We start from the raw sequence: 15,793 nt of genomic DNA, 5'->3' as shown, positions 1-15,793 counted from the left end.
GTGTAGTATATATATATACATAGATATGTGTATATATCCATACTTTTTTCTGATAATCACTGTATTGATTATTCAAATTATGTTCCATTATTGTTGCATTAAGTGTAAATACTTCGGACTGTTGTTTTAATATCACGTTATTTAAAGAAATAAGTAAATATTAATCATAATTGACTTCTTTCGCTGACTTTATATATTTATCTATGCACAGAATATAAAAGGAAAAAGAAAATTAGACATCGATTGAATTTCTTTTAATTTTTCATACGTATGTAAGCACTGTTATCAATGACTTTTAACATTTTATAGTAAACCCTACCCAAGAATATATTTTCTGCAACTCAAGCGCTTACGGAATTTAAACGAATTAATTTCTAATCGCAATAATTTGAAATTTGTCAAAAGGAATATTTTATAAATTCTTTTGAACTCTTTTAGAAAGATTAACATTATTGTCTCCATGACATTGTTGTTTCTTAAAAATATTATTGAATAAAATAATTTTCATTAGTAAAAATACTTATTATATAATAATTATATTTTTACAAAAGTTATTTAACTATCATAATACATATTTGTTAAGTTAAATAATAGATAATTCTAAATAATATATATATATATATATATATATATATATATATATATATATGCATACGTACATACAAAAAATCTTGTCCGAAAGAAAAATTATCATATTTTTTAACGTTAGTAGTTTTTATGTAAAAGGTTAGTTGTGCGTTTACAAAAAGAAAAATTTCAAATACAAAGTCCTAAATATTTGCATCTTAAATATATGCAATTTTAAATATTTTGGAACAATGAAATTTTTTTTATCGATATTAAGCATCATCTATTATAATTAAATTGACAATTCTTATTACATGAAGAAAAATACATGTAATATTTTTAAGGTTATGACATATACTTCTATTGTAATACTCGATAAATCATTTTGAAATATGACGATACAAAATACAAATAAAATATATATTTTCATTTATACAGGTTAATAAATACAATGGATATTCGGGAAGATCAGGATATATCAAAATATCATAAAAAAAAAACATTAAAATATGCCAATCAAGCAGAAATACTTAGGTCTCATCAAAGGGATATGGATTTTATATCATCATTACAAGAAAAGATTTACAATTTATTACATGGCTTTAAGAATTATAGAACCTTATCTAAATATGTAATTTCTGATATCCCAGCTAGATTGATATATTTTCTTTTCACGTCAGGAATGGGCAATCAAACTTTAGGCGAAGAATATACTGGGATCGTACAAGCTAATATTAAAAATTATACCGTTCCATCTTTAAATGTATATATTCTAATAAGATATGAATTAATCTTTATTAAAGAAGATTTATTTAATAAGATATTTAATTAATTATCTTTCTTTCTTTCTTATTTAGGCAAGGATTATAAGTATGATTCTTGAATATTTTGGGGAAAGAATATTATTAAAAGAATTGGGTGTATTACAAAGATATATTAATGATCCTCGTAATCAATTAACAGAGCAGTCGATTAAATTGTTTAATTTGATTTTAACAAGATTACAGTCAATAATACCTCTACTTGTATTAATTCATAAAGGTTTCTTTTATATCTCTGGTAGATATAATAGTTTAGGTAAAAGATTAACTAAAATAGATTATGCAAAGGTAAATTTTTTTTTTCAAAATATATTATATTATATTATATTATTATAATATTAAATACGAATGAATAACTATTTAATATATTTTGATGACTTATTAATTTCTAAGGTTTATGGTAGTTCATCAGTGGACAAAGTTAGCTGGGGTTTAAGGCTACTTGGTATTATAACTTTAATGCAAACTGTATTAAGAATATGGCAAAATGAATCGCAGCAAAAGGATAACGAAGAACTTATAAAATTAGCAGAAACAGATGTTCATAAAAACTGTCAATTGTGTACCGAAGCAATATCAACAACTGCAACTCCCTGTGGTCACACATTTTGTTGGCCTTGCATTAGTAACTGGTTGCGTAATAAACCACAATGTCCCTTTTGTAGAGAAAATGTTCCACCCCAAAGAATAGTATATTTAATGAATCTATAATACAATATATAAATTATATAAATTTTTATAAAATATTTTTGTTATAAAATTCGAATTTTTGATTTTTGCTTATAAGTAAATGACATTGAAACATTTTTTTTTTTTTTTTTTATGATAAAGCTGTATTGTGCAATATGCTGAATATTAGTAAAACTCGTTAAAATGATCTGAGAACTAGGTTTATATAATTATTTCAAATATATCTACAAATCCATTAAACAAAGAAGAATCATTGTATATTCATATATATATATGTATATATATATATGCTGTAAATACATAAAAAAATATTAACTTTTATTTGTATTACGTGTATACACACCGTACTTCATATAACAATACATTGTCCACATAAACAATAATATACAAATATTTTATTTGATTTTTCTTTAATAATTTGAAAAATTTTCTGAGTTAAAGAAAAAAGTCAATAATGAAAAACTGATGATTCGCGGAAGATGATTAATGACATATTAGTCACAAAGATGTATGTTGAACATCAAAGGATTCCTACTTTCTCTGCAAAATTGCCGATTATTTGACCTAAACCTCCTGGTTCAGAATTATCTTTCATACGGAATCCAGTATGTTTATAAGCACTATAAAATATTGTTCTTAAACACTGCAGTCTATCTTTGCGAGTTCTAAAAAATATAATTCACACATTATATATTAGTTATATTATACATGAATACATACGAGCGTACATACCTATACATTTTCAACGAGTAAACGATTACATAGAAATGTTTTTTTTTTTGTTTCTTTTTTTTTTTTTCTTTTTTTTTTGAGAACTTACTGTACTGGTGACGACGAGCATGCTTCATCTTCTATTATAGTTGTACTAGATTCTTGTGATGTATGTCCAAAAGTTTCACACAAATTTCTGCAAGCCAAGTTAGAAGAAGTTAATGCATCTGCAATAGGTGCATTGGCAGTTGTCGAACCGCGTAAACTTCCAGTTCCAGATATCATTTGCCATGAACCACCAGAAGAAGACGATTCATTTCGTTGTCGAAGACGACCTGGTACAGGTACAGCAACTGGAGATGTTCTGTTAGGAGGAAGAGGGGATCGAGATCCGTGTGCTTCTTTATTTGGAGAATGGTAAAATGCAAATTGTACAACATTTCTGTAAAACAAAGATCACATATATATGATATATTTATTTATTTAGATGTTAATTAATAATGATATTAAAAAGAAGTTAAAATCAATTATCTTATTAAGGAAATTATAAAATTTAAAAAATCAAGTATACCCATTACTATGATATTCTTCCTGACTGTTGTCTCCAGAGGCACATTGAAACACAGCTGGTGGATTATTATCCTGACTATCCCTACTATTCTGACTAACAGAACTACACCAACTATTCAGACTTAAGTTGGAACTGACTGAACTGAGAGTTACGATAGATTCATTATCAAACATTACATTATCCAACTGTGAATCACTGTCATTACGTAAAACAGGATGCTTAGAACGGTTATGACGATTGATACTGAAATCTTCATCATGAATATACTTCAGAAAAAAGAAACAGAAAAAAAAGATTTCTTCTCCTTTACTTAATCTATCTTGCAAATCATGTCCAAAAAGCATCCAATCATATGCTATTGTATAATAAAGAATTTGGTACGCATCCAACGATGTGTGTATAGCACCATCGGCCCATAAACTAATTCTCAATAATGAGATATATAAAGGAGTTCTATCCCAGCCTGTAATTAAAGTATAGCTTTAATATAGCATATATTAAAAGCAAAGTTATAACAAATGGAATATCAAAGACTTATTTATTACCTGAAATACAATGTATCAGCATTCCGCTACTACTATCGCTCAAATACCTCAAAATAAGTTTTAAATAATTTTGAGTTAGTTTTATAAGATCCCAAACTTGATATTGTTCCCAATTTATTCGAAACTGACAAGAAATTGAATCTTCAGGTATACCAATTTGTGCATCCACATAAGTCTGAGACCAATCAAACACTAAACCCTTGGCGCAATAATCGTTCTCTCGAAATTCTTTGAAGAACTCACACCCAGGATATGGCAAGGAAATAAGGGCGAAATCAGCATACCTCTTCTCTTTGTCTACCTTCTCTGAAGAAGTTACGCTGAGTACCGAACAAAAGAGCTCTGTTTAAGGGCCTCTAAAAGAGGATTCACAAGGTAAAACAGACTATACATGCTATATTAACTATTATGAAACTTTACAGTGTCTGTGGAGAAGAATCATTAATAAAAAAAAAAAAAAAAAAAAAAAAAAAAAAAAAAAAAAAAAAAAAAAAAAAAAAAAAAAAAAAAGAAAAAAAAATTACTTAATTATAATAAATCCATAGATCAAATAATACACTTAATAACAATTTCAACTTTCTCCTATTTCAGAAAATGAAGTCATAAAAATAAATGTGCACTATACTCCTAAGTATTACTTTCTTTCTTTTTATTTTGTTTTTTAAATTATAGAAAAGAATGCACATACTTAACAAATTGTAAAGTTTCCAAAACGAGCCTTTCATTGTATTAAATTTGATATCATAAATGCATGCAGATTAAAAAAATGATATTTTAATTTAAATCTTAGGCTTACTTCATTCCAAATTTGACTTTCTTCTTTTCTACCATTAAATCGATGATGGTTCCTACATTAAGAGTCTTCAAAAGTTTTATGTCTTGATGTCTAACTTTGTCAAATAGTTGCCAATCGCTAAGCCTTGAGTCTCCCCCGCATGCTTCATCTACTTGCTCGTGGACAGAAACTACACCTTCGTTACTTGCAAACAAATAGTCTAATCCCGATCTACCATAAATTTCTGGTCCACCAGATAATGTTGCCGATCTGCATACATGTCTACCCTTGTAAAGTATTACAGGCAGTGGAAATCTTGAACGACATCTAGCAAATCTAGCGCTTTTTATTAATTCCTTTAGTTTAATAGGATCATACATGCTTTCATATATAGTCTCTGTTGTGCGTGGCAGTGGTGGTGGTGTATCGCATGTAGTGGGATTTCTGGATTTTTCATATTCTAATATAATAAGATGACTTGGGTAATGTGCACTTAGATCACCTCCACTGTTATTTATTATCGAATGAGTATAATCTAAGTCGCTAAGAAGCAGGCATCGTTGCATAATGGCTTGACTCTGAAAATAAAAATTGCTCAAGTTTGTTAAAAAAATTATGAAGAGATATTAAAAAAATATAGAAATAGGAATGTGCATAATTAATATATAATAATAGACATAATAAATAATTACTTCGCTATCCGCATCCTTAGCCTTATAAGTATTCTTAGAGAAGTAGATAACTAATTGTTGTAGATCTTGAGTGGTGATATCAGTCATGGTTAACTGACTTTCAATGTATGTATCTAAAACTTAACAAGTAACCACGTTTTGGAAGAATTATATATTCTCAACAGCTTTAAATTTATGCATAATATGCATTAAGTACTTCCAGTGTTTTGTATAAAGAAACAATTGCACTACTATTGCATTTTTTGTATATGATGTGTAATAGTACAGATTAAAAATTCTTTTACTCTTCTGATCACAAAATATATGTGCTCTTTGATACTTATGCATTAAACTTAATAGTTCTTGATACTATATTTCTAATTGTTAAATGGACAATTTCATACTTAATATATATCAAATGCGCAAGAATATATTATACAAATACCTAAATATTTGTAAACAATATACTTTTATAAATTAATCATTTGGAGATAATACTAATCCATACGCAATAATATAATGGTACATATTAGTTCCAGTCTTCACATTTTCTATGCGTATAATGTTGAAGAAGGCCTGACGTTTATTTCCATGTATTCACATTTAATCTTAATCGGCACATAGATTATATTTCCATTAATATCATTAAAGTAAAAAAATTATTAATTTTCGAAATAATTATCATTATTCTATAGAATTAAATGCACAGACTTTAAACTTTATGTAATAATATTATATAAATATATTATTAGAGTAGACGAGATATATCTTACTATATTATTATATATAGATCAACTTATTATTATTAATATACTTATTACTTATATTAATAATAAATAAGAGACGAACCTTCTTCTAATTAATTAAACAGATGATCAGTTTGGTATACTTTCACATTTTTATATTAGATAATTATAATATCTTTTGTAATGAGTATATAAATAATGTAACAATATTTTTACATAAGGTAAGCGTATAAAAATCTATAGACCGTAATAAATGTTTCTTGATGTGCTCACATTATTATATTCAAGCTTTCATTATTCCAAACTTAATGCTCATGAAACTTTAGTGTTCGTATTATTTAAAAATTCTATGATAGACTATATTATCCATATAACAAAACGGGGCAACATAACCTTTTTTTAACATAGCAAATCCAATGTTCACATCTGCACTTGCATGCATTGCGAACTGTACGTACTAAAATAGTCATTGCCATTTATTGTTAACGAATAAAGGAGATTATTAGATTTTCGATTACAATGCAATTTTTTCTTTTTTCATATCACTTAGAGCACGTTTTAAAAATGTGGACACACTATACATATACACCCATGTCACATCTTACTTATACGTATGAACTTTAATTACCGACAGATCATTCCATTTGCCATATGTGTTAACTCGATTGCTTTATATGTTTGTTTAAAAAAAAAAAAAGAAAAAAAAAAAAGAAAAAAAGAGAGAAAGAGAGAAAAAGAATATATTTTATTTTTACTTAATTGGACGAAACATTTTATTAACAGGGCTAACGTAAGTATTGACTGAAAAAATCCGTTACTATTAATACTAAGATAAAAAGTAACTGAGTGAAAATAAGAAAAATAACTTTATATATTTTCTAATAACAACAACGTACAAAATTACTTTTCTTTTAATATATCATTTGAACAACAAAATATGACGTGCAAGTTATATTTCATAAAACTTCGAGACTTATCGTTCCAATTTTAAAATATCACTTCTCACAAAGCTGATTCGTTCGAGCATCGTTCGCGAGCTCATTTTTAAATTGTAACTAGTACTAAGATGTTCGATGACAAAGTACTTGTGCAGTGCTTTTTTTTTTCTTTTTTTTTTCTTTCCTTTTTTTTTTTTTTTTTTTTTTAGAACGCAGAAACGAAATTCTTTGTACAATTGTATTACCTCTATTAAGAATATTTTAATTTGAGGGAATCACGATATGATATTAGTCACTGAACAAACGTATCTTTTCTTCAGAAATTATGTATAAATGGAAACACTGTCGGATAAATGAACATTTTTGAAGGTCATGAAAATGTACAAAAAACAAAAAAGTCAGTTGAACAATTTGAAATATAATAACAATGGAGGATATCATTTTAATGGATAAATTAATAGCAATAGAAATTTCTTATATGATATAGTATTGTATATAATATAATATGTGTGTAACATTATTATTTTTATATGGTATTTTTTTTGCATGTATTATACATATATCTTAAAACAAGTGAGACATTTCAATCTAAGATATATAATAAAATACATTTAAATTGATTGCTTACAATTTGTATGATTTATATTGTACATACATACATACATATATATATATATATATATATATATATATATATATATATAAGTTGGCATGTAAACAAAGTATATATGTTATATAAATACATAAGGATCAAATAGAAAATAATAAAGGAAGAATTATTGGTTATCATTTGTCAATAAATAGAAACAGGTATACCGTTACACGTATGTACGGTAGATGTATAAAAATGATTCATCAAAAATGTAGACAAGGATTTTATCCGCATTCAAACATTAAAAGATTTCAAGTAGAAGAGAATAAAGTACCATGGAATGTAGAATATCCTGAATATGAACCAATTAAATATACAGCACCTAGTATACAAAACAAACCTTGGGCAGATCCAGAAATTGGAAGTGTCTCTTTCATACCGAAATGGAATAAAATAGATGGTACAAGTATTATTCCTAAGATACAAGACAATTATTATACTTTTTATTTTGAACGACTAGAATGTTTTTAATGAAAAGAAAAGAAACTTAAATTTTTATTGGTTATGATAGATTAATGGAACATTTATATATATATATATATATATATATATATATATATATAATAAGCAAAAAAAAAACATTTTTTCTTATATACATGTACATAGTCTATACTTTAAACATTATCTATTTCAATTTAATTTATTCAATTTAATTTAATCTTTTATATAGGAAAAATAGATCGTAAAAGTTATATGGGAGAATATGTTACAAATGAAGATGGTTATCCTTTAAATCCTGTTGGTAGAACAGGCATTGTTGGAAGAGGTGTTTTAGGTCGTTGGGGACCAAATCATGCGGCAGATCCAATCGTCACACGATGGAAACGAGATAACAATGATATGTTAGAAATAAATGAAACTACGAATAAACCTGTATTACAATTTGTAGCTATTCAGAGAAGAGATTGCAAAGAGTGGGCAATACCCGGAGGTATGGTAGATCCAGGAGAAATGATATCTGTTACATTGAAACGAGAATTTATGGAAGAAGCTATGAATTTATTAGAAAATGATTTTGCCAAACGCAATGAGATGGAAGCAAATATGAATTTATTTTTTACAAACGGAATTGAAATTTATAAGGGTTACGTTGACGATCCCCGAAATACAGATAACGCTTGGATAGAAACTGTTGCTTTAAATTTTCATGACGAAGATAACAATACTTTTGGACAATTACCTTTAACGGCTGGAGATGATGCTTGTAACGTAAGATGGATGGATATTGATGCAAAGCTAAACTTGTATGCTAGTCACTCAGAATTGATTAAAAAAACTGTTGAGAAACATGATGCACATTGGTGAAACACAATAATATTTTTCATGATAATTATAAAGAAAAAGATTTTGGATATTATTCTTATTTTATCGTATAGAATCTTTTAATTTTAAATACATAAAAATTATCGCATTTATATATTTAATCATATCTAGGATAAGAAAAAAAATAATGACGTTTACTATTTTTCAAATTTGTTATATATATATATATAAATAATATAATTATATATAGAAAATACTCCTAATTTTATTTAGTCAAATAAAAATATTCTCTTTAAACAAAATTTCCTTAAATATACATTACTACATCATTTTCTTTTTCTTTTTTTGGAAATTGAAGTTCTATGTTATTCTCTGTATTGCACAGCCGTATCAGTATATTTTTAAATATTTACAAAAATGTTACACTTATTTAATTAAGATTATGTTAAGTCTTAAAAAAGCCTTGTATAAATTAAAAAATATTTTATATAATCTATAAAATACATAAAATATAAACACATTCATGAAATATGAAAGAGAATATCTTAGAGCAATAGATAAAATATTTTAAACTTATTTTTTTTTTTTTAATATACATTTCTTAATATTACAGGATTATACTGCGTTTTATTTAAGTATTTTGTACTGTAAATACTTAACATTGTACTCTACACTCATCTAAACTAATTGTAACTGGAACTATATTCGGTTCTGTTAATCCTAAATAATCTAAAAATATTTCTGTGGGATTCTTAACTTTATCTACACTTTGGCATTTAGATGAGTTTGTATTACATTCAGCATGCGATTGGTTATTATATGTATTTGTATAATTTGCTAGTTTTGAAAGTAGCTTCTTAGAAGATTTTTCACGATGGAAATCATCAACTTTTAATGAATATTTATCATTACTCTTTGATTGTACTGTAATATTTTCTAAATCAAGCGCTTGTTGTGCTTGAATCTGACCTAATTGTGCAGCTTTTTTAAAGTATAAACGTGCTCTGTCCAAATCTAAAATAAGATCACCTTTCCCTTGAGCATGAAAAACTCCCAAATTATACATTGCATCTGCATGACCCTGTTTTGCCGCTTGATCATAGTACCTTGCAGCCTATAAAATTAATATTTGTAAATTTTTTTTCTCTTTTGATACAATTATTTACATTTTATTTACGAATTAAAAATATAGTTGTTATTTCAAATATAATGTACCTTTGCATGATCTATCAATGTTCCTAGTCCTAATTCATAACACAGACCAAGATTAAACATGCTTTCAACCGAAGAATATTTTGTCCCGGCTGAAAAATGTTTCATAGCATCATTGTAACGCTTTTCATCGAGTGCTTTTAAACCAAAATGCAATTCATATTCTCCCATAACTAATTTATGAACATCATTTAATTCATCTACAGCTTTATCGAAGGCCTAAAAATACAATAATTATATAGATTTCTATAAGGATTTAAAAAACATGAATGTTTTATACAATTTCAATATACATACCAAGATTTATTATTTTTTATCTCTTTTTTTTTTTTCTTTGTATAAATAATTGTAAAAAATCATAATGTAACATTACATTTTTTCAAATTTTTTGAAAAATGTTAAATACGACATATTATTCCATGATTTATAAATATTTTCATTCTTTTTTTACTTTTTCGATAATTTTTTATATATAAATAAACTATTAATAATCATAAAGGAAAAAGTTTATAAAAATAGGAGATAGTAGATGAGAGGGAAGAAAACTAAGTTTTTTTTTAAACTTAATTTTAGGAAAAAAAAAAAAAAAAAGAAAATTAATTAGAACGTTATAAGAATATATGATGACATATAAAAATTCTTTTTAACATGGGAATACTACACAAATAATGCTGTAACTACACACAAAAAAAAAAAAAAAAAGAAAAAAAAATAATTAACATAAATGCTTTATTATATACACACACACACATATATATATATATATATATTGTGTTTATTTACAACTACACATAAGATATACGTAAATACATATACTTTTTTTTACAGAACAAATGTTAGATTTTTCTAAAATATATTTTCCATTTTATAACTATAATTCAATATAGTTTATATAAGAAAAGTATACATATATATATACATATATATATATATATATATATATATATGTACCTTTTTAATCAATAATATATTTCAATTTGCAATAATAAGCTTCAGAGTGCATAATGTCTTAGCAGCAGCATTCTTACCTCTTCGACTGTGATAGGCCCAAATGATTTTTCAAATATCTCTTTATTTTGAATTTCATTGGTTTTTTCTTTACTAATATACTTATTAGTTGTATTTATGCAATTAGTAACTGGTAATATATTTTTTGGTTGTAGATGTAATATTTCATTAAGGAGATAAGATATGCGAGCCTTGGATAATAGTGATATTTCAAAGTTTAATAATTCATTTTTATCTTTATTAAAAAATCTTCTGTGGAAACATAAAGACTGGCAGACTACCCAACCAACTGCCAATACACTAGACTGTAAAAAGGATACAAAAAAATATTTAATTACTAATTACCCTAACGCACCACACACACACACACACACTCGTACGTGTGTTTTACAAAATCGCATATATACATTTGCACGGTTCAAAAATAATTGCTTATAATTAATATATAATTTGATCACATAATGTCATTTAATAATAATTACATTATTATACAGATATCGGTCAAGTTTTTGCAAGAAAGTAAGTATTACGTTTCATTCAATATTAATCTATATCATATTGTTATTTAATAGTTAAACTTCGATATAATTATTCTTAACAGAAATTTAATTATTATATCATCAATATCTAGGATATCTAATTGTCGATATTATATTTATATTATAATTAAGAAAAATATCGGTGTTACATTTGTATTACAATTATTAAATCATTTATATTAATATAATATTTAAGAAATTACATTAGTAAAACAATTTCTCTGCTTACCCAGCCAACTGCTTCGGCCCAATTATGTTTGGTATTCCATTTGGTACCTTCATTATTATCTTTTGCACCCTTAGATCTCGTGGATTCACAAAATTCATTATTATATGCGGAATAACTAGTACCGATACATTTCTGATTGCATGATAATGATTTTTTTGTAACTTCATTTTTGGCATTATCGCCTCGAATAATCTGGGAATAAATATTGGTACGGCATTCTAAGCGTCGTTCTAATGTTTCACGAATGCCCCGCTTTACGAATTTCCACATGTTATTGATTTAAAAAAAAAAGAAAAAAACACAATTTTGTTGAATTATATATGAAAATTTACGAAAGGGACCAAATTTACTTCTCTGATGATATTACGAATTTATTGTGTCTATCGAAGACGAAGTAACTGTTTTAAAGAAAAATCAACTTTAACGCCCCGTACGGTGAAAAAAATAAACTACAAATTGCATAATTATCGACGATCGATAAAGTCACTTAGAAATGATCGTAGAAAATTTTTATATGTTAATAATATATAGAAATAATGCGTTATACTTCGTCATAATATTTCGAGCATTGTGAAATATATATTAATTGATCAGTGATATCAAATGTATCACGAATTTCGAAATCGTATAATAAAATTTATGCCTTTTTTGTTTCGCTTGGTTACGTTGCTTTCAACAACCTGTCGTTGTGCAGTCATTGCATGTTGGCCGCGCGTCGATGTAACGAAGCTATTTTCGTTTTAAATTTCGAATGACCCTGATGTACTCTGCCAGATATCTTACACGTGTTCATGTATCATATTGGAATTGGAACTTAAAAGTAACAAGTATTCGAAAAAACATTTTATAAATTCAAAGGTGAGCTTTTATTCTTTCCCTTTCTATTCTTCTAACAAATAGACGTACGATAACCTAAATATTTTTCTTTTTAAAGAAGGTAAACTTTTTAATTGGAACGTAACGAGAAGTTGTATAACAATTAGATACCATTTAAAAACAGATTAAATTAATTATAATTTTAGATGGGTGAAGCACCTAAATATTATGGTAAAAGAAGGAGTATCGTTCGCAGAATTGGATCATTTTTACCTTTAAGGCCACCTCCAAAAATCTATGTAAGCGTAACACCTCTTCATTCTATGACAAGTTCTATGATTAATGAGGAAACCAGCAATGATTATGTTGATTCGAATGGTTATGGGCCTGCAAGGTAAGTACAATTATTTTAATAAATTATTTTATATTTATCAAATAAATAATATACTTCTGGTATTATGTTCACAGTGGTAGGTTATTAGGTAGCAGACCGGATTTATTGGAACCAATTAGTTTTGGTTCTGAAATTCGTTTACTTGCTTTAGAACAAGAATTACAAGAGCTCAGAGAGCAGATATCGGTAATAGTTAAAAGTAGTAAACAATCGCAGTGTAAGTATTATATATAATGTACATCCCTATAAACTTTAATATTATTACATACCTATTAAGAGAAAAAAAGAGAAGGAGAAATATTTTCATTGGGGTGGGGGAAAAAAAAAAAAAATAAAGAAAAAATAAAAAAAATCTGTATTATAGATGCATCAGCTGCATCATTGTCCAGCGAGAAAGATTTTAAATCTCAGCCACCTCCACCACCACCGCTTCCACCACCTTCAACTCCGCACATTGCGAGGAGGGCCAGTTTACAAGATCACAAAATAGAAGATCGTAAAAAAGTGCCATTAAATACACAGAAATCAATGGGTGATATATTGAAAGACATTGATAAAGTCAAATTGAGACCGATCGCAAGGTAAATAAAAGTATTAGATTGAAATTTATATGCGTAACGATGCAAGAGTACATTGTTAATGTCAAATCATATGATTTTGTGCGTTTAGGTCACCTGGAGGTCGGCCATTACAAATGAAACGTGTAAATAGTCCGTGCAATGACTTACAAGAAATTTTACGTAAACGATATATTGCAATGCAATCACCCGATAGCAGAAATTCGTCTGGTAATTTAACATTGGATGATTCTTTTTCAACTTAGTTTACGCTAATAATCGTAAAGCACGATATACAATTCGTTGTTTTCGTACAACGATCCTGTGCAATCAACATGGATTTTATGCAATGCAACAATTTATTTTCGTGCTGTTAAATATTTCGAATCTTTTATAATCCAATTACTTATCTCATAAAAACACAGTTCCTTTTAATTTAAAATGAATTTGATGAACGCGTGGCACATGAAATTTAGATAATTCCACGAAATACTTTTCTTAGCGTAGAGTACAAAGCGAATAGAACTCACTTTAAAGAGAGAGAGAGAGAGAGAGAGAGAGAAAGAGAAAGAGAAAGAGAAGGAGACATACTTTTATAGATATTAAGGATTTTCATAATTTGCCGACATAGATCTTTTTTTTCTTTTTTTTTCTTTTTTTTTTTTTTTTTTTTTTTCCTTAGAGCAAGTAACGATAATACTTCGCTAACCAAAGAATCGAAGAATGAAGTGAATTTCTCTCATGGAAGTAGATCTTAATTTTGACAGTAAAATCTTGACGAAATTTTAATTCCAAATTGCTGCAACGAATATATTAGCGCGAACGCATTTTTATTTCTTTTATTTTATATCTAAGAATACGACAAGAAACGATAGAAATTTATATTCCTTAATTTTTAAATTGACGTATCCGACTAATGTATATCAAGTAATATACTAATCATCTATTTTATCGTGCCAGGATTATATAGATCATTATTTTTGTTTCCTAAACGTGATTATTGTGATATTATGATTCTTAATAGGATTTCACTGATTATAAATGAAAACAAATATAATTTATACGATTTCAAAAAACGATGAAGAAGAAGAAGAAGAAGAAGAAGAAAGTGCATTACAAATTGTCAATATGAATTTGAAATAGACACGCGATAAGTTTTATGTTCTTGTACCATGCGCTTTTATGTTCAATATATATATATATATATATATATGTGTGTGTGTGTATATATATGTATATATATATATATCACTTTCTGATACGCATATATGCTCCAATAACATAATTCTATAATGATAAAATAATATAGGCCCGTTCGTAATTGGTTTGTGGAGAGACTGAATACGATCTTTAATGATATTACGAATGTACAGATGCGTTTTATACATAAAGCTTTTATTAATAATAAATACGAAAAAAAAAAAAATAAACGTTATTGTTAAAGAAAATTATCTCTCTCTTTTTATTATTATATCTCAAAGGAAATTGTTAAATATTTCTTCTCGATTGTAATGAAATAAATAGTAAAAAACAATAAAAGAAAAGAAAAGAAAAAAAAAAAAAAAAAAAAAAAAAAAAAAAAAAAAAAAGGACAATCGTCAGGAAACGCCATTATCTTCCAAACTGTTTAATATTTATTACTCCGACGTAATCGGATAAATCAAATATTTGTTTTTAATGCCATTTTCAAATTAAATATTAACATATTTTTTATAAATGACGATTAAAATAATCCTTGGACGAAAGGAACATTAACAGAGAATTATATGTGTTATTTTCAATGGGAAATATTAATGATTATGTTAACGCACGTAATATCCATATTTCAACGTTTATTTGAACTTGAATTAATCCCAATTTATTCTAATTTCGCGTGATTCAGTTATGTTTGCTTTTTACTCGTTATAATAATATTATATTTATATATATATATATATATATATATATATATGTACATATATATAATAAATATTATATTTACTTATAATTAAGGAAAAAGAGTGATAGAACCAATAAATAATACGTCTATTTATCGTGTTAATAATTAAAACGTATATACGTTATCCTTGTTCATTTACAGAATGGGAC

The 15,793-nt window shown here is 26.5% G+C and overlaps 5 protein-coding genes across 12 annotated transcripts; 3 read left to right on the top strand and 2 right to left on the bottom strand.

Annotated features, from left to right (window-relative positions):
* The first annotated feature begins 691 nt into the window (after positions 1–691).
* On the top strand, positions 692–2,273 carry LOC124950322 (peroxisome biogenesis factor 10-like). The gene is made up of 4 exons (XM_047496833.1): positions 692–911; positions 1,006–1,330; positions 1,425–1,676; positions 1,782–2,273. Exons 2-4 carry the CDS (start codon positions 1,019–1,021, stop codon positions 2,097–2,099), a joined length of 882 nt encoding a protein of 293 aa, XP_047352789.1. The 5' UTR covers positions 692–911; positions 1,006–1,018; the 3' UTR covers positions 2,100–2,273.
* Positions 994–7,398, bottom strand: LOC124950319 (myotubularin-related protein 14). Of its 7 annotated transcripts, none has more exons than XM_047496830.1 (7): positions 5,373–5,959; positions 4,702–5,258; positions 3,906–4,225; positions 3,361–3,823; positions 2,899–3,231; positions 2,614–2,743; positions 994–2,093 (listed from the first exon to the last, which is right to left on the bottom strand). In XM_047496830.1, exons 1-7 carry the CDS (start codon positions 5,457–5,459, stop codon positions 2,085–2,087), a joined length of 1,899 nt encoding a protein of 632 aa, XP_047352786.1. In that variant the 5' UTR covers positions 5,460–5,959; the 3' UTR covers positions 994–2,084. The 7 variants fall into 7 exon arrangements, with proteins under 7 accessions (XP_047352786.1, XP_047352783.1, XP_047352784.1 ...); XM_047496827.1 differs by lacking the exon at positions 994–2,093 and adding an exon at positions 7,281–7,398 and having other exon boundaries at positions 2,376–2,743; positions 5,373–5,491; XM_047496828.1 differs by lacking the exon at positions 994–2,093 and adding an exon at positions 6,726–6,980 and having other exon boundaries at positions 2,376–2,743; positions 5,373–5,491.
* On the top strand, positions 7,245–9,122 carry LOC124950321 (ADP-ribose pyrophosphatase, mitochondrial). The gene is made up of 3 exons (XM_047496832.1): positions 7,245–7,432; positions 7,840–8,087; positions 8,358–9,122. The coding sequence occupies exons 1-3, from the start codon at positions 7,389–7,391 to the stop codon at positions 8,990–8,992; spliced, it is 927 nt and encodes a 308-aa protein (XP_047352788.1). The 5' UTR covers positions 7,245–7,388; the 3' UTR covers positions 8,993–9,122.
* A 196-nt stretch (positions 9,123–9,318) lies between these two features.
* On the bottom strand, positions 9,319–12,360 carry LOC124950515. Its single transcript, XM_047497304.1, has 4 exons — positions 11,939–12,360; positions 11,191–11,475; positions 10,166–10,381; positions 9,319–10,064 (listed from the first exon to the last, which is right to left on the bottom strand). The coding sequence occupies exons 1-4, from the start codon at positions 12,206–12,208 to the stop codon at positions 9,606–9,608; spliced, it is 1,230 nt and encodes a 409-aa protein (XP_047353260.1). The 5' UTR covers positions 12,209–12,360; the 3' UTR covers positions 9,319–9,605.
* A 68-nt stretch (positions 12,361–12,428) lies between these two features.
* LOC124950516 (mitochondrial fission regulator 1-like) lies at positions 12,429–14,407 on the top strand. 2 transcript variants are annotated; one of them, XM_047497306.1, is made up of 5 exons: positions 12,429–12,875; positions 12,961–13,148; positions 13,223–13,365; positions 13,513–13,729; positions 13,818–14,407. In XM_047497306.1, exons 2-5 carry the CDS (start codon positions 12,961–12,963, stop codon positions 13,969–13,971), a joined length of 702 nt encoding a protein of 233 aa, XP_047353262.1. In that variant the 5' UTR covers positions 12,429–12,875; the 3' UTR covers positions 13,972–14,407. The 2 variants fall into 2 exon arrangements, with proteins under 2 accessions (XP_047353262.1, XP_047353261.1); XM_047497305.1 differs by having other exon boundaries at positions 12,432–12,796.
* Positions 14,408–15,793: the final 1,386 nt, after the last annotated feature.

The sequence above is a fragment of the Vespa velutina genome, chromosome 7 (genome assembly GCF_912470025.1).
Source record: "Vespa velutina chromosome 7, iVesVel2.1, whole genome shotgun sequence".
Lineage (NCBI taxonomy): Eukaryota > Metazoa > Arthropoda > Insecta > Hymenoptera > Vespidae > Vespa > Vespa velutina.
This window is presented reverse-complemented; position numbering and strand designations above follow the sequence as displayed.